We start from the raw sequence: 21,222 nt of genomic DNA on the forward strand, positions 1-21,222 counted from the left end.
GTTTTTGTTGGTGCCAGTCTTCACGGTCGGGTGATCTGTTTTCTCCTGAGTTGCACTTGGCAAGATAGAGAGGTTGAGGGAGAGAGTGGGCAGAGTGGATCAGGATTATGTGCTTAACAGAGTTAATGTTCTTTCTTTCTTCTTTTAGGGTATACCAGGAAATCCAGGAGAAAGAGGGCCTCCTGGCAAACCAGTATGTGATCTAACTGTTCTGGATGAATCTTGACCATCAGGGGTTCAGCCAGAATAAAATGCAACTCGGATGGCTCAAGAAGCTTTAAGAAGGGGCTTTTTACAAAGCTGTGGGCGGAGGGAACTAATCAGAGGTGGCTGTGATGCCCAGAGATAAACACAGAAGCCAGTACCACCTTGCACCCATCTTCAGAGCCAAGAGAAAGCGGGAACGGTGGGGACGGGGCTGCCAGATGGGAGCGGAAATTGTGGGTTCAAAGCCACTGCCAGGAAACCTGGCCAGAGGCTGGGAGGGAGCAGTGCCCCCATCCCGGTTTCCCCATGTGCTTCTCTTTGGGCCAGCTCACCTGAGCGCCAGAGGCAGGTGAGTCCCTGATACCCCCAGGACTTGGAGCAGAAAGGGATGGATGGGGACCTGGGGGTGAGCAAATGGACAGGAGCCACTTCTTGTCCAGGGCTGGTTCCTCACTGGCCTGTGTCCTGACCTTTTCCTCAGTAATGTCAGTTCCTTCTGGTTTCCCCCCGTTAGAGTAGAAGCTTCCTTTCCTCTCTCACAAGGAGAGCTACAGCAGCTTGCGCAGGATGAGAGAGTCCTGAGCGTCTGGTCCCAGGCAGCATGGCCGGGCTCTCAGCTCCAGCAGGCTTCCCTCGTGTGCAGTGCATCCCCTCTGGGAACCCAGCCCCCAGATTAAGTTACCAATGCCAGAGATGCTCCGAAGGCTTAGCCAGCTAACCAGGCTACCAGTGGGCCCTCCAGGGAAGGAGCAGTGAGGATGAGTGGGTCTGGGTGGGCAGGTGGGAAGATACAGGAGAAATCAGCCCTTTGAAACCTGCTGCCTGAGAAGGAAGAGACAGTGGCAGCCACGACTGGGGAGTCCCAGGCCTCGAGACTGGTTTCAGACTGGATCTCCCCTGGGCAGAGGCTTGCCCTCAGGATGGCCGTCTGTCTGCTCTGCAAGCCCGGCCTGCTGCAAGTGTCAGTCAGGCAAAGACCCAAGACCTGGAGGCCCCTGAGGGCGTTAGCATCTGTCTCTGCCTCGTCCAGGCTGCTGGGAACAGCAGACACCTGGACGGGCACCCTGGTCTCCTAGAAGGGTCCTGAAACTTCACTAAGACCCGCCAGAAGGGTGAGTGAAAAGTCTTGCTGGAGGTTGAGGGTACTTATTCATATGCTCCTCCTCCTTCACGGAGTCAGATTTGCAGCAGCCAAATAAAGCTCACAGCATCCACCCTGATACCCAAGTGCCAGGCCCTGGTGAAGTGGGTGGAAGAGTAAGGTTCAGGCCAAAGGCTGAAGGGGTTCAAATGACCTCTGCCAGATCCAGACCTTGATACCTCTGCAGAGGGAAGTGCATCCACAGAGTCCAGCGGACAGGATGGGCTCACCTTGACGTGACTCAACTGGTTTCCGGCAGAGACTGAGAGAGCATCGGTCTCTCTTGACTACCTTTAAGTTCACAGAACACCCTCCCCCAACGTGGTCCCAGGTATTGCTGTCAGGGTCTCTGGTCTCGATAATCAGATGAGTCACGTTCTCAGGGGTCCCCAGGACCCCCTTCAGGTTCAGTGACTCACCAGAAGGGCTCCCAGAGCTCAGGAGAGCTGTTACACTCAGGATGACGGTTTATCCCAGGGAAGGAGCCCCCAAGACACGAGGCTGAGGCCTCCACGTGTCCCCTGCCCACACTCGGCTCTCCCAGAAGTTGTGTGTAATCTGAATCCATGGAGGTGACCCTGAGTGGTCTGAAATTCAGCGGGTGTTGCCATCAAGGGACTCTTACCCAGACCAGGCATGCCTCCCTGGGTGGTCTTGGTTACTCCACCATCTGCCGTCCTCCCAGAGGTCAGACTGGCCCCAGGCCCCCAGCAAGGACACTGTTAACTGCATGGCCCAAGGCCCTGGGCAAACAAAGGCACTCTTATCAGGGAGGGCATTCCAAGGACTTAGTACATCTCTCCAGAGCAGCCGGGGCCAGACCTGTCTTGGGAATGTGCAGGGTTGGGACAACCAAGGCCTCTCCTGCAGTCACCAGCCCTCCAAGGGTGGACAGTGGGCCCTGGGCGGGGTTCCCCCAGGGCTGCATCCCTAGAATCCCTGTAGCAGGAGTCCCCTGTCTACCCTCGGGTGCTCTAGAAGCAGAGCCTCTGGTGGGGATTCTTGTGCCTAGTGATTGATTAAGGTGAAACCTGTTAAGATTGAAGAAAACAGGGCATGGTGAGGGAAGAGGCGGTCAAAGCTGGGGGTTCAGCTGGAATCTAGCCTCAGCCTGATCCCACAGGGAGCTCTCGGGTGTGAGCAGCAAATAGAGCTAGCCCGTCAAGAAGCGGTTCTTACTCACCTCCACGTCAGCCCGTCGTCAGTGGCTGTGTAGCTGACGTCTCTGTGACCAGCCAGCCAGCATCCTGGCAGCAGGTGGTCAGTGCCCAGGAGGTAATGACGGCCTGGGCAGGGCACAGACTCTCTCTCTTCACCCCAGCACTTCCCTCCCATCAACAACCGACTGGCCACTGCCCCCGCACGGGCCTTGCTCCTGTGTATTCAGGCCTCTCTCTGGAGGCCCACAGAAATGGATCACAACAGGGTGTTAATTAAATTATCCCCCAGGGCACGCTGTACCTAGACGGGAAATCCACCCCTTCTTCTCTCTCTTCTAACTGATGCCCAGCCATGCTCATAGAGCTTTAACAACTCTACAGAGGGCTCAAATGACAGCAGAAAAATAGCCCCAAGAATACAAGGCCAGCAGTATAAAAATCTCCCAATTTGTAAAAGAAGGAAAAAAAAAACTCCCAATTTGGACAGTATAAATCTTGCATTATTAACTTGCCTGAAGAAAACATGCAATGTCAAAATAAAACCCCTTTCCCCTTTTAAAGTTTTACTCAATTAGCGTGTAGCATGGGTTGGCCTTCCTCCCCAGGGTCGGTCTCCGATAACTAAGGGTATTCTAGGCTTTTTCCAGCAGATGCAGCCTAGGCAAGCTTTCCCTGCAGGCGAGGGGCCCCTTCAGAACCGCCGACTCTGACTCAGCCCGACCCCAGTTTGTCTCAGGTGGTGTCCTCTTGCAACCCAGGGCAGTGATTCAGTACTTGAGCATTTCAGCTTAGGAAGCATGACGTACACCCAGCCAGTGCCAAGGTTATCCTATGTGAACTTACACAATGCTTCTGCCACTGTCTGCAGCCACAGGATGTGGCAGAAACCCCATGGAGTCAGGGAAAGTGGGGAAGCCAGGAAATTGTCTCTGTAACAGGCTAGACTGGATAAACCTGGACTCAATCAGAAGGAAGCAGCCACCACAAGTCTAATAGTGGTCCCAGGCTTCCAACATTCTGGAGGAAGCCTGCCATCTTCCCTCTGCACCGTGGGCTCTCTGGCACTCCTTGTCCACTGCGATGTGCAGAAGTGTGCAGAGCAGCACGCCAGTCTCCAGTCCTTACCTAAGAATCCCTCGTCCCTTCAGCATCTGCCTTTGTATTTCCATTTTCCTTCCCAGCTTCCTGTCCCTTGCACCCTGGGGTGAACCCAGCCTCCACTCCACTTGGGCTCTGGGCCTGCCATGGTCATAACACGCCACTTCCGAACTCACTGTGGGTTTGAGTGTGAACTCAGGGACCTGCAGACTCCTTCACACCTTCAGAGGCTTTGTAATTACTCATGATTTCTGAACTCCCCTCCTGAAGTTAGAGACTTCCAACTCATAAAGACGAATGAGGCTTAAAATGCTAGTTCACCTGGGGGAGCTGAAGGAATTGCTTTAGGTTCATACTAGATGTGAATGACAGCGGCAGCTATTACCCACCTGGAGTAAAGGACAACCCGCCCCCTTCGTCTTCCACAGTACCCATAGGACCTGCTGGTGGTGATGGAAGGGGGAGGAGGGGCCAGCAGGAGAGAGAGAGGGCCAGGAAGGCGGGGACCAGAAAGTCTGATGTTAGTTAGGACAGCTCAGAAGAGTCTGCCTGTGGTTCCCAAGCGTGGGGCGTAGACCAGGCTCTTTGTGTCCTGTGTAGACATGTCACCTGTTACAGTCACATTTTGAAGGCTGCTCGCTGCAGAAGCATGGAATATGCAGTGTGCACTTGTGTGTATGTATTTATTTATTTTTACTTTGACAGGGCCCCTCTTCAGTACTGTCTCCAGGGGACGTAAATCTCTTGGTGAAGGTAAAAACAAAAATGTGCATGCCTTTTGAGAGTTTTGACGGGGAGGCTGGCGATGTCAATGATATGGTCTTTTTTTTTTGGTCTGAGCAGAGTATAAACAACTATAACAACATTTGTTGAGAACATGCCGTGCCAGCAGTGCGCTAAAATCCACTGTCCAGCACAGAAGCCACTGGCCACATGTGTGAATTTAAACTTGTTTAACTTAATGAAAAAAAAAAAAGATTCCGGTCTTTGATCACACTAGCTACATCCTAAGTACTTACTGGCCACCTGTGGCTAGTGGCTGTCTTACTGGACAATAAGATCCGTTGTCACGGGAAATCCTTCCGGGTGGTACTATGGTTAATGCTTCACGTGCATCTCTCTTGTCTACAATTGCTCCATGAGGTTGGTACCATTATGTTCTCGTTTTGCTTGTTAGTCGCTCAGTCGTGTCAGACTCTTTGAAACCTCATGGTCTGCAACCTGCCAGGCCCCTCTGTCCATGGGATTCTCCAGGCAAGAACACTGGAGTGGGTAGCCGTTCCCTTCTCCAGGGGATTTTAAGGCTATGCTGGTGTGTTTCTGGTGCAGTCAGTTAGCACATCCGGCGATTAACCGAAAGGTTGGTGGTCTGAGCCCACCCAGGGATGTGTGTCAGCCTTTATAGGGCTTCCCTGGTGGCTCAGACAGTAAAGAATTGGCCTGCAATGCAGGAAGCCCGGGTTTGATCCCTGCATCTGGACTATCCCCTGGAGAAGGGAATGGCAACCCCCTCCAGTATTCTTGCCTGGAGAATCCCATGGACAGAGGAGCCTGGTGGGCTATAGTCCAGGGGTCGCAAAGAGTCAGATAAGACTTAGTGACTAGCTCTTTGTTTATTAGAAACCTGAGTCACCATGAGGGTCAGCGACTTTCTGGGAATAGAATCCACTCCTCAACGAGTCCAGAGACTGACTTTGGACCCCACACAGGACTGCGTCCTAGGGTTCTGAAAAGATATTCCTGGGCAGAATCCAGCAGGTTGGGTGAGGATCCTGCTGGTGCCAGGTCCAGGGCGCAGGTGCCGAGCGGTGAGTGAGCTGCTGGGCCCTTGGCCAGGTGGAGTCTGGATCTGAGCGCAGACGGAGCTCATCGTCAGAACCACAGCACCCTCTCCCCGGGGGGTGGGGGACGTGAGCTGAGAGAGCTCGGTTGAGATAGGGCGGAGAGTTGGCTGCCTGGGAGCTCGGCCAGGGACCTCGGGTCTTGAACGGAGAAGAAGGGGGACAGGCAGGACAGAGCGGGGTAAGATCCATGTTTCCAGAAGAGCGGTCCTATGGCCACACACGTGGGGGACCATTTGCTGCCTCTGTTCTCAGCCTTGGTCTGAACTTTGGGTGGAGCCCGGCCCTGCCTTTTGCGTGACCACCCCTCCCTCATCTCCTGTCTTCTAAAAACCACTTGGGAGGCATTTGAAAGCACCCGGTTCGTGCATGAGAGCAAGGGAGGAGAGCAGAAGGAGAAAGGAAATCTCAGAAGCCTGGGACTTTTCATCTCTCTACACATTGAGACGCCTTGATGGAAAACGATACATTTTACTTAAAAATGAGGAGTGGAGCAATCTTTCTTGATTTTTACTGACAAGAGGGAGTTTTTTTTTTTTTTTTTTTTTTTACAACCAGGACATGGCAAGAAATCATTATCTATTGAAGTCCTATTTAGTACAGGCTTTTTAGTCTAGGTGATTTTTCTCTAATTCTGTCCCACTGGGAAGGCGTTGGATTTGCCTCAGTTCTTGTCCCCCACCTCCCCTTAAGGATTACAGCCTCAAAGTGTCCCAGTCTTTAAGGCAGAGATAACAGGAGTGACTGCTGTGTGCTTTACAGCTGCAGCATTGAAACAGACGTTTAGTCAAATTGATACTTCTGACCTGCCAAAGGATGTAGCAGCCAGGAACTACGAGAGAATGTGAGCACCTACATTCAGGGCAGTACCTGACACTCCCTGACCTTCCAGAGCTGTGCTTTGCCTGGAAACTCTGTAGATGGAAGCCTGGCCCTCGTGGGTTTGCCCAGGTCTGCAGAGTCACTATCCTGGCTCCCTAGTTGATAATCACCCACTGCCATCTTGATGTCAGTTAAAGCCTGATGGGGTGGCTGTGGAGTGGGGGAACCCTCTCTTGCTGAGAAGGCATCTTTCGTTACAGAAAATTTGCCTCCTCCTGGTCATTGGAAGACTGCCTGAGTAGAAACTTTGTATTCTAAGAGTTCCCGTTTACTAAACTTCCATGGTTGGATCTGTGCCCGAGAGGTCCTCCTCAAGGCCTCTCCTTTAGACGATTCCCAGGATAAATATTGTTTCACCCAGTCCCTGCCAACAACCCAGTTACTGTTATCATTCAGTTGCTCAGTCGTGTCTGACTTTGTGACCCCATGGACTTGCAGCATGCCAGGCTTCCCTGTCCTTCACCATCTCCCAGAGTTAGCTCAAACACATGTCCATTGAGTCAATGATTCCATCTCATCCTCTGTCATCCCCTTCTCTTCCTGCCTTCAATCTTTGCCAGCACCAGGGTTTTTTCCAATGAGTCGGCCCTTCACGTCAGATGGCCAAAGTTTTGGAGCTTCAGCCTCAGCATCAGTCCTTCCGATGAATATTCAGGGTTTATTTCCTTTAGGATTGACTGGTTTAATCTCCTTGCTGTCCAAGGAACTCTCAAGAGTCTTCTCCAGCACCACAGTTTGAAAGCATCAGTTCTTTGGTGTGCAGCCTACTTTATAGTCCAAGTCTCACATCCATACATGACTACTGGAAAAACCATGGCTTTGACTAGATGGACCTTGGGTACTATCACCTACTGCCTTTTGCAGAGCAGGAGGTGGCAGGGATGGGCCAGACACTTGTTCAAGGTGACAGAGCTGCACGGTGGCAGAGCCAACACTCACTCCCAGTGTGACCAGTTCCAGTTCCTCATGCCCTCGACTCCTCTGCTACGTGACCTCATTTTTGCGTGTATCCAAGCTTCCTGACGACCACCTGATGCAGGACAGGCAGGTAGTGAGTTCCTTGGCTGTCAGCTCGAGGTTTGAGGTATAGGCTACACGCTTGGCATGAACGTGCACTGAAGGTTCAGGAATCCAGCAGAAGTTCGTGTGAGATGATCTGGAGATGATTTCTGTGCCTGGCAAGAGACCGCAGCATCCCTCCAGGGTTATGCAGTTTTGAGCGCTTGCTTAGTCTGCTGTCCTGCACCAAATACAATGACACAGGGTTTGCTGAAAATGTCTCAGGAAATAGGAAGGGGATGGAGACAAAGAGGAGTCTGCATTTACACACTGGAGCTTGCAACATGCTAGATGCTTCATATGTATTAAAATTTGCACTCTCTCCCAAGTAGGAGAAAGAGCCTTGTTAACAGATATGGAAGTGGACTCAAAGGAACTAAAGTGGCTTGCCTGAGATGACTCAGTTAAGTGGAAGAGTTGGGAGCAGAATTGATGAGCAGGGTCATCTCTCTGATCTGCCAGTGGGACAAAGGGAGGAAAATCACAGCTGAAACCACAGGGATGTACATGGCAGCTGAAACTCCTGTGTTCTCGCCATGTATTTCTCCCCAGAATCTGAGGTTCTCATCTCACAGATAGGGAGACTGAGGCTTGGAAAGGTGTAGCCGTGAACCCCAAGTGGGCAGAGGCTTCACTGTGGTCTGGGCAAGCCTGTCCAGCTGGACACAGAACTCTGGCTGGTGATGGGGAGGGAGAAAATTCCACCTGTGGGTCCTCTTGAGTTCTGTGATGGGACTAAAAATTGACACAAGGCATTAACAGGAGCAGAATAAGCTTTAATTTGTGCACATGGAGGTCTCCTAGAAATGAGACCTAAAAAGTGGCCAAACAGGCAGCTTTCATACTTTGTAGGTAAAGACATAAGACATTTGTGAGGAATTGACAGGGCAAAGAAACATAGGCTCTGGGTGCTTAATTAGTGAAGACTTTAAGCAGAGCTTGGGTTCAGGGTAGTAAATTAAAACTGAAGATTTATACAGGCTTCTTGGCCCTGAAATCCCTGTTTCTGGGGATAAAGGTGTCCTCCCACCTCCAGCTGCAGGGAGGGCCCCTTTCACGTGAGAGGTTTATTTCCTGTATTTTGGTTTATTTCCTGTTTTAGGGAAGACAGAAGTATCAATGTCAGTCTTACACTGACCATTTCTTAAGTAACTTTAATTCACAGTAGTTAATATGCCACTGAGATGTGTTTGGGGGCAGTCTGCCTGGGTCCCAGTGCTAGCATCCACATGACTGAGGTGTCCCAGGTCCAGGGGCTGGGGTCCCACGGGCACAGAGGCAAAGGGAGGCTTGGTGGGAGAGCGGGTCGGGGGCTGGTCTTGCCCCGCGCACTGGATTCCAGGACCGGGTCTGTATGTTAAGTCCAGCCCCCTCTCTAGCAAGTCTGGGGGCTGCCCTGGCCATCAGGGAACAATGCTCACAGGATGTGTGACTATGACATGCTCAGGCTGACTTAACCATGCCAGAAATCAACAAGAAATGAGAAAACAGTGAGATCTTGTCTTAGATGTGATCACTTTCTCCTGTGGATCCCACTGTACCTCCAAGTCCAAAAATTCTTAGTGTCTGGAAGTCCTACTGCAACCAGCCTAGCTCTGCTTCCATGCATCCCGTGTCTGGGGTTGCCCTATTTCACAGATATATCCTATTGTAAGCAACTATAGAGACTGTCTAGGAATAGAAGAGTTTCTCCCTAGCCTGCCACCATTCCAAACACCAGCAACTAAAGACAGTGCCCTTCAGCTCACCTCATTTGCCATTTCTTCACATACCCAACATTTCGTTCCCCTTAACATTTCAACCAGCTTCTGGGAGGTGGCCCTAGGCGTGTGAAGGTCAATTGGTGGTGGTTGATTGGGTCGGCTGGGCCCCTCACGGAGCTCATGCTCTGTGGAAGATTATTTGCTATAAATCAGACATGCAGAGATAAAGCAACTCTACTTCTGTTCTCGAAGAGCTCACACATTTTTTTTTTTTTTTGCTTGATGGGGACGGCATGGAGCTATAAAGAGACCACTCTATAGTGAGACAGGTGCTTCTGTAGCAGGAGGTTCTCAGGGGCAGAAGCATACCCCCAGTGTGAAGCAATCAGGAGTGCTTCTTGGAGTAGGACACCTCTAAAGAAACATCAAAGATTGAGTAGGCGTGAGCACCTGAAAGGAAGGTGGACTGCTCAGAGATGCTTTTTGTTGATGAAAGCCTGTCCATCCTGAATTAGAGATCAAGATGAGTGCCAGGCCACCTGAGACATCACCCACTGTGAACGTGAGCAAGTCTTGGCCCGTCTCTCCAGTGGAGCAGCCCAAGGCCCGAGTTAGCACATTTGCTTGGGTCAGTTGGTGCCATGGATCCGTGAGCTCTTCAAGACAGCTGTTTACTGTGGTCTCGAAGCAGAAGAGCGCCGTGCCCAACAGCGAGGGAGCCGCTGGCTGAGTATGTGAATTCATATCAAAGCCGAACGCTCTGGAAATGATCTGGCACTGTTCCGAGAGCCATGCTTGTTTTACTTTATTTAACCTTTATCACAAGGAGGGAATCGGGGAGGAAGACAGGATTAGAGTGAAGGCGTGGAAGGAACACCGTGGTAAAGAATCCGCCTACAATGCAAGAGATGCAGGAGGTGTGGGCTGGATCCCTGGGTCAGGAAGGTCCCCTGGAGGGAGACATGGTGACCCACTCCAGTATGCTCGCCTGGGAAATTCCACGGACAGAGGAGCCTGGCGGTCTACAGTCGATGGGGTCACAAAGACTCGGACATGACTGAGCACAACGACAGCACAAGGAAGGAGCAGTCCAAGATGCTGGGGTGTGAGTTGGACAGAGTGTGGTCAGGCCAGTGAATTTCATTTGGGGTTTACTGTGCTCCAAACTGTAAGACCTGGGGATGACACAGACAAGCTCGAGAATTGGTTCCCTGGGCTTTAAATTCACTCCAGGGACAGAACTCACCTGCCTCAGAGCCGAGGAGCAAAGCTCCATTCCAGAGAGCCTTGATTAAATACCTACTTCGGACTGAGAAGGGCTTCCCTTGTGGCTCAGCTGCTAAAGAATCCGCGTGCAATGCAGGAGACCTGGGTTTGATCCCTGGGTTGGGAAGATACTCCACTCCAGTATTCTGCCATGGAGAATTCCAGTGTATAGTGGAATTCCAGACTGTATAGTGCTTGGGGTTGCAACGAGTCAGACACGACTGAGTGAGTTTCCCTTGGACTAAGAAGAATGCCAGGCGATACTTGGTGTGTGTTACAGTGAGCAAGACCTCGGGGAGGGGGGTTGCCTCTTGCATTCTTTATTTTGCTTCTTTGTTCAGAAACCACTTAGGTAAACCTGTGAGACAGAGAATTCAGCCTCCAGCATTGTTTTGTCTCTGGCTTTAGGGACAAAGCATGCTGTTTCTTACAGTACTAAATGCTTGCTTTAAATCTGTACTGTGAATATTTTTAGATGTTCACAGACATCGGTACATGTGCTTTTGACGTCTTGGTCTTGGGCTACACTTCAGCCATTGGCCGGAAGTAGGGAGACGTGCGGTAATAATACAGATATATTAATGCTGAAACCTAGTTTAAGAACGAGAGAGAAAAACATGAAGTTTGACATAGGCTGTGTGGGTAATGACTCCATCTACCCGTTTGCTTTTTCATCATTTGCTGGCTTCCTCCTGTCTGGAGGGGTTGGAGCTATGGGTCACCTTTTGTTTTACAAGTAACTGTATTATCATGTTACTCTTTCTCTCAGGACGTGTGCAATGACTGTCCCCCGGGTCCCCCAGGCCTCCCTGGTCTTCCAGGTTTTAAAGGGGACAAAGGTCTCCCAGGAAAGCCAGGGAGAGAAGGCACAGAAGGGAAAAAGGTAGGAACAAAAGAGGAGATTTCGTTTTTATCATTGGGACAAAGTGAATCATCTTGGAGACGCCAGCACTGTCTCTCTGGTACCCGTTGGGAGGCGAGGATCATTGGGGTCACCTTGGGGACTGGTTCCTGCACCATTTACCACTTTGGGGGTGGGTTATACCCTTGAATCACAGCCACACACCTTATCACCGCCTGCCTTTGCTCAGACACTCTGAGGGGCAGGCGGGGACCTGGGAATCCCATGGGAAATGAGTGAATGATATGGAAGTGGACATCTTGCTGACAATGCCGTATGTCGGGTCCAGACACTTATTCCTGCTGTTTTTTCTTTTTTTCTCCCCGTTCTTCCTGCTGCAGGGGGATGCTGGGCCCAGAGGCCTCCCAGGGCCCCCAGGAATAGCTGGACCTCAGGTCAGTGAACCGTCATAAAACTCACGTGTATCTGTTCTCATCTCACTGGTTAGCCTAAGTTTGAGGAAGAGTGATGCCCAGTGTAACGAGATCATGGTTTTAAAATCAGAAAACCCACATTCAAGGTCTCTCCTTTGCTCTGGCTGTCTCAGTGACCTTGGAAATGGGCACTTGAACTTGTTGAGTCTCAGATTGCTCATCTACAAATACCTGAGTGGTTGGAAGTACAGATGAGCTACTGGATAGGAACGTGTAGTGATGTTATGACGTGAACTTTGGGGTCAGACAACTCTGAATTCTAGTTGAGTCATTGTTGCTGTGTGACCTTAGGCAAAATCTTTGACCTCTCTGGGCCTCAATTTCTCCAACCACTAATGATGTGAATAAAAACAACTGCAGAGAGAAGTGAGAGTTGAACATATTGTACAGATAAAGAACTTAGCACTCGATAAAAGGATTATTAGGGTGCTTGCTTCTGCAGCACATACACTAAAATTGCAATGATACAGAGAAGATTAGCCTGGCCCCTGTGTAAGGATGACATGCAAGGTCGTGAAGCATTCCGTATTTTTAGATGTATGGAAAGAGTAACATGGAAACTTACATTGCCATATGTAAAATAGACAGCCAACAGGAATTTGCTGTATGGCTCGGGAAACTCAACCAGGGGCTCTGTATCAACCTAGAGGTGTGGGATGGGGAGGGAGATGGGAGGGAGGTTCAAAAGGGAGGGGGTATATGTATACTGATGGCTGATTCATGTCGAGGTTTGACAGAAAACAGGAAAATTCTGCAAAGAAATTATCATTCAATAAAAAATAATTTTAAAAAAGAGTGTTATTAGGAAAGTGCTATAGAAATGCAGTGGGCATCATTCACTGTGCTGTGAATGATGAGACACCTGTCTGGAACAGGCAGCATGGCTCTATAGGTTCACGGAGCTCAGAGGCTGGCATGGGAGAGGGGAGCTGGGCGCGCAGCTGCGGAACAGGCAGGCTTCGGGGCTGCGGCTCTCAGGCCCTCGGTCAGGACAGTGTTCAGCACTCAGGGGGAGAGAGTGTGTAGGCTGGGAGAGTGTGTAGGCAGGGAGTGGACATCCACGCTGCCCTGGGGGGCTTTCTCTGCCCCGCCGCCTTGTCAACTCTGTGCTGCTGTGACCTCTGCACATCGCTCTATCCCTAACGCGTGTTCAGGGACACGTGTGTCACTATGTCACCGTGTTTCTCTGGGACTCGGTATGGCTCCTCTGATGGGGGTTGCAGCATGAAATTGTCAGTGGGAGAGAGACCACAGGAGCAAGACCCTTGGGGTGGGAATACGGTCTCGGCAACGGCCCTGGGCTGGCTTTTTGCCTCCCGGCCCTTCCCGTTCCTCCTGGTGAACGAGGGGCTGTGAGGGCAGAGACCCTCCGGGCTTCTGACCCTGATGACTGCTCAACGATGCTCCCACCTGCGCCTGGCACATTGTAAGCCCTCTGTCAGTGCCTGGGCCAAGACTGAGGTGAGACCTGGGCAAAGGTGTAACCAAGCTAAATGAGACTCTAATGCAGTATTGTGAAACGTTTAAAATGAATGAAGTAGATCCATGAGGAACAAAATACAGAAATGTTAAGTCAAGATGAGACCCAGCCTACACGAGACCCTCGTTTTCCTTCTACACAGCTCAGTCGTGTCCCCTTGTCTCATGGTAATTTCTGCTCCTTCGGAGCCCTGTGGATCACAATAAACTGTGGAAAATTCTGAAAGAGATGGGAATACCAGACCATCTGATCTGCCTCTTGAGAAATTTGTATGCAGGTCAGGAAGCAACAGTTAGAACTGGACATGGAACAGCAGACTGGTTCCAAATAGGAAAAGGAGTTCGTCAAGGCTGTATATTGTCACCCTGTTTATTTAACTTATATGCAGAGTACATCATGAGAAATGCTGGACTGGAAGAAACACAAACTGGAATCAAGATTGCCGGGAGAAATATCAATAACCTCAGATATGCAGATGACACCACCCTTATGGCAGAAAGTGAAGAGGAACTCAAAAGCCTCTTGATGAAAGTCAAAGTGGAGAGTGAAAAAGTTGGCTTAAAGCTCAACATTCAGAAAATGAAGATCATGGCATCCGGTCCCACTACTTCATGGGAAATAGATGGGGAAACAGTGGAAACAGTGTCAGACTTTCTTTTTCTGGGCTCCAAAATCACTGCAGATGGTGACTGCAGCCATGAAATTAAAAGATGCTTACTCCTTGGAAGGAAAGTTATGACCAACCTAGATAGCATATTCAAAAGCAGAGACATTACTTTGCCAACAAAGGTTCGTCTAGTCAAGACTATGGTTTTTCTTGTGGTCGTGTATGGATGTGAGAGTTGGACTGTGAAGAAGGCTGAGCGCCGAAGAATTGATGCTTTTGAACTGTGGTGCTGGAGAAGACTCTTGAGAGTCCCTTGGACTGCAAGGAGATCCAACCAGTCCATTCTGAAGGAGATCAGCCCTGGGATTTTGGAAGGAATGATGCTAAAGCTGAAACTCCAGTACTTTGGCCACCTCATGGGAAGAGTTGACTCATTGGAAAAGACTCTGATGCTGGGAGGGATTGGGGGCAGGAGGAGAAGGGGACGACAGAGGATGAGATGGCTGGGTGGCATCCCTGACTTGATGGACGTGAGTCTGAGTGAACTCCAGGAGTTGGTGATGGACAGGGAGGCCTGGCATGCTGCGATTCATGGGGTCGCAAAGAGTCGGACATGACTGAGCAACTGATCTGATCTGATCTGATCTGGAGCCCTGTGTTTATTTCCATTTTCATATTTTGTTCATCTTGTATTATTTTGCATTAATTTTTTATTAGAAAAGAAAAATATTTTTAATCACTTAAAAATTTACCACTTAAAACATATAGTACGATTTTCTTTTAACTTAAATACAGACATATTCAGAAGTTCTCAAGTAGGAAGGGATATAGATTTATACTGAATAGGTGATGAAATTCTTCATTTTTCATTAACTTTGACTTTTAAAAATATGTCATTGACATATTCTTTATGTCCGATCTGAGGTTTATGGGGCCCCTGGGTGAGTGGTCACTTGCCTCACCCTAGGCACAGCCCTGAAAGATGGGGTTGGAGCCATTATATTTGTTATTAAAAGGTAAGGAGGCAAAGAAAAATACTGAGGTGTGACACCAACTGGGAGCCTGTGGGGTATCAGGATGGAAAACAGCAGGTGTCCCAGGCCCCGGCCGGCAGGTTAAAACAACTCCTGTTTGTTGTGCAGAGATTTTGAAGTTTTACAGGGTTTTGACAAAACCAAGACTCCTGCTTCGGGAACTGAAGACATCAGGTCTCAGTGTAGATAGAACTGGAGGTTCTGCCCTGGGGAAGTGTTAGGCTAAGAGACACCAGCACAGCTGAGCATCCTCTCTGCTATTTCCTGAGGATTCCCCTTTTCTGGGGTCATAAGTGGCGGCTAAACTCCTTGCTTGAAGGATTCTGCAGGTGGGTCGTTTCAGCTGAGCCTCAGTATACGACCTTTGCTGTCAGCTTGCCAGCTTCTGGGTGCTACCTCTGCCACACGATAACCTTTATTCAGAGAAAGGAAAGCAGATCAATTAAACAGATAAGGCGTTCCTTCCACTAAGGAGGAATTGTTTTCTCAATCAGCCCAACCGCTCCTGAAGTGCTGCTGTCTTGGGACAGTGACTCTGCCTTTGTTCTGTTATAATTGCCTTCAAGGGAGGGTTTGTTCCTTTTCAGAGTCGGAGAAAGTCAAAGAAAGCTTCCATCCAGGAAAAGAACAGAAATCAGTGCTGCTTCTGAAAGACAGGGTGTTTTGTTTCTCTACTTGGGAGTCTGCGGTGGCCTTGTTCTCAGGGTCACCCTGCACAGTGAGATCTCAGGGAGCTGCAGGAGACGTTATACCTAGTGTATTAAGGACCAAAGACCAGTTTACCTGCTTTATAATGTCATCTCCTATGATGGTGAGCATCATCCTTGGATAGTGTTCTACTTTACATATTAGAAAACTAAGGTCTAGCAAGGTTAAATGCCAATCTTACAAAACTACTACAAAACTAGTAGGTCAAAGTGAATCCTTGAAGTCCAGGTCCTAGACCCCCACTAGGTAGTATGCTGTTACGCGTCCAGGAGGGGCTTCCCTTGTGGCTCAGCAGTAAAGAATCCATCTGCAAAGCAGGAGACGCAGGTTTGATCCCTGGGTCGGGAAGATCCCCTGGAAAAGGACATGGCAACCCACTCCAGTATTCTCATCTGGAATATCCCATGGATAGAGGAGGAGCCTGGCGGGCTGCAGTGTACGGGATCCCAGGAGTTAGACACAACTTAGTGACTAAACCCAGTAATGCTATCACCAACACCAGCGCCAAGGAAAGCGCCCAAGAAGACTCAACGCTTCTATCTATTGATTCACTGCCCCTGGTACTGACTCTTAATAGCTTTCCCTTTCTCACCAACTGTGGCTGGGAAGATGAATCGCACTTGTTCAGTCGCCCAGTCATGTCCAGCTCTTTGCAACCTCATGGACTGCAGCATGGCAGGCCTCCCTGTCCCTCACCGTATCCTGGAGCTTGCCCAAGATCAAGTCCATTGCATCGGTGATGCCATCCAGCCATCTTATCCTCTAACCTGCTCTTCTCCTTCTGCCCTCAGTCTTTCCCAGGATCAGGGACTTTCCCAATGAGTCAGCTGTTTGCATCCAGAGACCAAAACACTGGAGCACCAGCATAGGTCTTTCCAATGAGTATTCAGCATTGATTTCCTTTAATATTGACTGGTTTATCTTGCCTGGGCACCCACAGGCTTGCCTTGGTTTTTGGCTCCAAACTCAAGTGTGTCTCTGTGCTCTTCACTCAACCCATGCCTCTCTCTAGAAAACAAAACAGAGGGCTGTTTCATTTCCTTTCTGTTGAACTTGGCTTATCAAACAAGATCTCTGTCAGACTTGCGGACCTCATGATTAATTTCTAAATTGAAAACGCTGCCCACAGTGGGGTATTTGTGGTCATTGTTAGTGTCTTTTTATAACCAGAGGCTCTAGGTATTCAGTGGTCACAGGCTTCATCAGGAAGGTTTGATTGTGACTGTGATCTAACATCTGGGGACTCAGGCTTCCCGAGACTTTTCCTGCTTATTTGCAGCTGCCGTCTCTGGATCTTGGGTCTGGGGAGGTGAATGACACCGTCAGCTCCACAGCTTCATTCTGGAGCTTTCAGACTGCGTAAGATACTGACTAAGGAGAGGAAGCTGAAAACTGGCTCCCATTATGATCACCATCTATGCAGAAGAAGAAGAAGCGAGATTGTCATCAGACCATGACTTTCTAATGAGGCAGATGTAAAAGCCCCTTTGAGTTTGGAAATGCTGATTATTCTGTCCTTCGTGAAAAACATGGTTTTCTTCTTGTCCACATGTCCACACATCATGTAATGGGAACTGCAGGCACTGGGGATGCTAGGTGAGTAGAAGATCTCATTAGAGGTTCTGGACAATTCTGGGAGGTGGGAGATAAAACCTCTTTTGCTGTTATTAGAACTGCCAGAAAAGGCCCTGGGATCCCATTCTTCCCAGAAGACAACCCAGAGCCATTTAGTCCAAGCTCTCCTCAGGAGAAGTCTCTATTCACCCACGGCTGCCTCAGTCCTGAGAGATTCCCACCAGGCATGCCCTTAAACAGCTCCCTTCCAAGTCAGGAGGGATAGTGTTAGGTCAGATATGGGCCATGTCTTCTAGGGCCTGATGTGTTGGAGAAGAAAGATCTAGAAGGTGATGACTCTAAGCAAAATCAGACTGGGGCCAAGGCTATCGAGAGCAGTGAGTGGTCAGTGGTTCCCCAGCCTGGTTCTGCCTCTTATTAGCTGGGTGAATTGCACTGACTGATCATAAGACTTGGGGAACTGGGGCTTTTCTGAAGCAGGGGTCCCTAATCTGTAAAAGAAGGACCACATGGCTCATCTCACAGAGAGGACATGAGGATTAAACAAGGAAACATTTACAAAGCACCAGGCATGGTGCCCAGCACATAGGTAGGAAGTGCTGGATGCATGTGACTGTGGATGGTCCTCCTTACCGTTCCTTCTTCTGAGTTAATAACAACTCTGACAGATTGCCAGGAGGAGAGTTAAATGATTTTAAGGAAAATAATGGCACGGGGCAGAGGTGAAGGCTACCTGGAGGAGGAGGTAGGATTTTTTTTAACATTTATTTATTTATTCAGGTCTCAGTTGCAGCACTAGGATCTCGCTGTGTCGTGTGGGACCTTTCGTTGCGGCGTACAGACTCTCAGAGTTGTGGTGCAGGCTCCGTGCTTGTGGCAGTCTGACTTAGTTGCCCCTCGGCATGTGGGATCTTAGTTCCCCGGCCAGGGATCGAACCCGATTCCCCTGCATTGCAAGGTGGATTCCTAACCACTGAACCACCAGGGAAGTCCCAAGAAGTAGGATTTTACTTGCATTGACAGGCATTCTTGGGGAAAGGTTTTCTAAGCAGAGAAACAGCACACAAATTTTCAGGGACAAAATTTCTGAGAATAGCAGACGCTTACTAATTTGAGAAAATTTAGGCCATGCTCTCAAAAATTTGTAAAATCCCAGAGAGAATTATCTGCTTGATGGATTCCCAAAACCTAACATCCTTAGAGCAGCCTCTGCTATGAATATAACCTCTAAATAGTTGTTGTATTATGTACTTAGTACATGATGGCATGGGGGAAATATATTTAAAAACCAAACAGAATCTTCTCCCAAACCAGAAGGTAGAACTGAAATAATTATTTTTTTTGCACAAGCATTAAACCAGAATATTATGGGTACCACAGGCAATTCTGCCAAGAGCTTGTAAAGACAAAGAAACCTCACCTTTTCTACGGTCAGGCAGCTGTGACTGATGACGTGTGTGTCCTCAGGGTGAATAGTAATTAGTCCTCACGTAAAAGGCCCACATAGTACTGTTTGTCACGTTCATCCTAATTCACCTGGTAATTGGACTAATCGTCTGCTTTAGTGAATTAACTTCAGACAAAATCAAAACAAACTGCTCACATTTTTTGCCTGGAGGTAGTTCTGCAGCTTGGAAAAAAGGACCCAGAAGTTAGGCTCCTAGTTTCCTACAGCATCTGGCTGATGGGGTTTTATTTCCCTTGTTGATTAAATTTCAAAGAGATGTTCCCAGATGCTTGAGAAATATTTTGCTCGGTCCTTTTTGTTGTTGTTTAGTCGCTAAATTGTTTCTGACTCTTCCATGACCTCATGGACTATAGCCCACCAGGCTCCTCTGTCCATGGGGGACTTCTCAGGTGAGAATAGTGAAGTGGGTTACCATTTCCTTCTCCAGGGGATCTTCCCAACCCAGGAATCAAACCCATGTCTCCTGCCCTGGCAGGCAGATTCTTTACCACTGCACCACCTAGGAAGGCCATTCCTGGGTCCTGCTGCTGCTGCTGCTGCTGCTAAGTCACTTCAGTTGTGTCCGACTCTGTAAGACCCCATAGACAGCAGCCCACCAGGCTCTCCTGTCCCTGGGATTCTCCAGGCAAGAACACTGGAGTGGGTTGCCATTTCCTTCTCCAATGCATAAAAGTAAAAAGTGAAAGTGAAGTCGCTCAGTCGTGTCTGACTCGAGTGACCCCATGGACCACAGCCTACCAGGCTCCTCTGCCCATGGGATTTTCCAGGCAAGAGTACTGGAGTGGAGTGCCATTGCCTTCTCCGATTCCTGGGTCCTAGAACCAGCAAAAGGCTTGCTGACCTTTGAAAAGGATTGATATCCATTTCCAAGAGACAGAGAAAGAACTCACAGTGTCACGTTTTCTAAAGGCAGTGCTCTGATATAAGGGCTTGTGGTACGAGTTTCTTCTGTCCATTTCAACAGGAAAAGCGAAGCCCTTTCATTGCATCCTCAGTAAACATCTACTGCAGAAAGCAAAGTTTGCAGAATAGCAAACTAGTAATGTTCCTGGACGCAGAATCCAGGACAGCGGCTTGTTTCTTGGTTTGTTTTGTTTCCAATCTGTTTTTTCTTGATGGCTTTATTCTTAGTGTGTTGAAAGGTTCTGAGAACATGGTTAGCATAATCAGTCAGGCTTCCAGACTAAATATCTAGTGCTCTTGACATTATGAAACCAGCGGGACAAAGCATCGTGACCTAAAAACATAACCAGGAAATTAACTTGATTAGGAGGAGAAAGTTTGGACACAGATCTGGATTCAGTTCAGTTCAGTCGCTCAGTCGTGTCCAACTCTGTGACCCCATGAATCGCAGCACGCCAGGCCTCCCTGTCCATCACCAACTCCCGGAGTTCATCCAGACTCAAGTCCATCGAGTCAGTGATGCCATCCAGCCATCTCATCCTCTGTCGTCCCCTTCTCCCCCTGCCCCCAATCCCTCCCAGCATCAGAGTCTTTTCCAATGACTCAACTCTTCCCATGAGGTGGCCAAAGTACTGGAGTTTCAGCGTCAGCATCATTCCTTCCAAAGAAATCCCAGGGCTGATCTCCTTCAGAATGGACTGGTTGGATCTCCTTGCAGTCCAAGGGACTCTCAAGAGTCTTCTCCAGCACCACAGTTCAAAAGCATCAATTCTTCGGTGCTCAGCTTTCTTTATAGTCCAACTCTCACATCCATACATGACCACTGGAAAAACCAAAGCCTTGACTAGACAGACCTTTGTTGGCAAAGTAATGTCTCTGCTTCTGAATATGCTATCTAGGTTGGTCATAACTTTCCTTCCAAGGAGTAAGCATCTTTTAATTTCATGGCTGCAGTCACCATCTGCAGTGATTTTGGAGCCCAGAAAAAGAAAGTCTGACACTGTTTCCACTGTTTCCCCATCTATTTACCATGAAGTGATGGGACTAGATGCCATGATCTTCGTTTTCTGAATGTTGAGCTCTAAGCCAACTTTTTCACTCTCCACTTTGACATTCATCAAGAGGCTTTTGAGTTCCTCTTCACTTTCTGCCATAAGGGTGGTGTCATCTGCATATCTGAGGTTATTGATACTTCTCCTGGCAATCTTGATTCCAGTTTGTGTTTCTTCCAGTCCAGTGTTTCTCATGATGTACTCTGCATAGAAGTTAAATAAGCAGGGTGACAATATACAGCCTTGACGAACTCCTTTTCCTATTTGGAACCAGTCTGTTGTTCCATGTCCAGTTCTAACTGTTGCTTCCTGACCTGCATATAGATTTCTCAAGAGGCAGATCAGGTGGTCTGGTATTCCCATCTCTTTCAGAATTTTCCACAGTTTATTGTGATCCACACAGTCAAAGGCTTTGGCATAGTCAATAAAGCAGAAATAGATGTTTTTCTGGAACTCTCTTGCTTTTTCCATGATCCAGCAGATGTTGGCAATTTGATCTCTGGTTCCTCTGCCTTTTCTAAAACCAGCTTGAACATCTGGAAGTTCACAGTTCACATATTGCTGAAGCCTGGCTTGGAGAATTTTGAGCATTACTTTACTAGCGTGTGAGATGAATGCAATTGTGCGGTAGTCTGAGCATTCTTTGGCATTGCCTTTCTTTGGGATTGGAATGAAAACTGACCTTTTCCAGTCCTGTGGCCAC

General features: G+C 48.9%; 1 protein-coding gene and 1 non-coding gene across 4 annotated transcripts in view; both read left to right on the forward strand.

The window, feature by feature from the left end:
• Positions 1 to 21,222, forward strand: part of COL22A1 (collagen type XXII alpha 1 chain) — a 224,150-nt gene that overhangs the window by 166,741 nt on the left and 36,187 nt on the right. For all 3 annotated transcript variants that reach the window (XM_002692600.6, XM_025002008.2, XM_059874411.1), the window contains 4 exons: positions 149 to 193; positions 4,312 to 4,359; positions 11,127 to 11,240; positions 11,600 to 11,653. In XM_002692600.6, coding sequence (XP_002692646.3) covers positions 149 to 193; positions 4,312 to 4,359; positions 11,127 to 11,240; positions 11,600 to 11,653 — 261 coding nt within the window. The remainder of the gene's footprint in view (positions 1 to 148; positions 194 to 4,311; positions 4,360 to 11,126; positions 11,241 to 11,599; positions 11,654 to 21,222) is intronic.
• LOC112449648 (U6 spliceosomal RNA) lies at positions 12,119 to 12,225 on the forward strand. Its single transcript, XR_003038246.1, has one exon. It is a non-coding gene; the product is annotated as a U6 spliceosomal RNA (small nuclear RNA).

The sequence above is a fragment of the Bos taurus genome, chromosome 14 (assembly GCF_002263795.3).
Source record: "Bos taurus isolate L1 Dominette 01449 registration number 42190680 breed Hereford chromosome 14, ARS-UCD2.0, whole genome shotgun sequence".
In the NCBI taxonomy this organism is placed as follows: Eukaryota; Metazoa; Chordata; class Mammalia; order Artiodactyla; family Bovidae; genus Bos; species Bos taurus.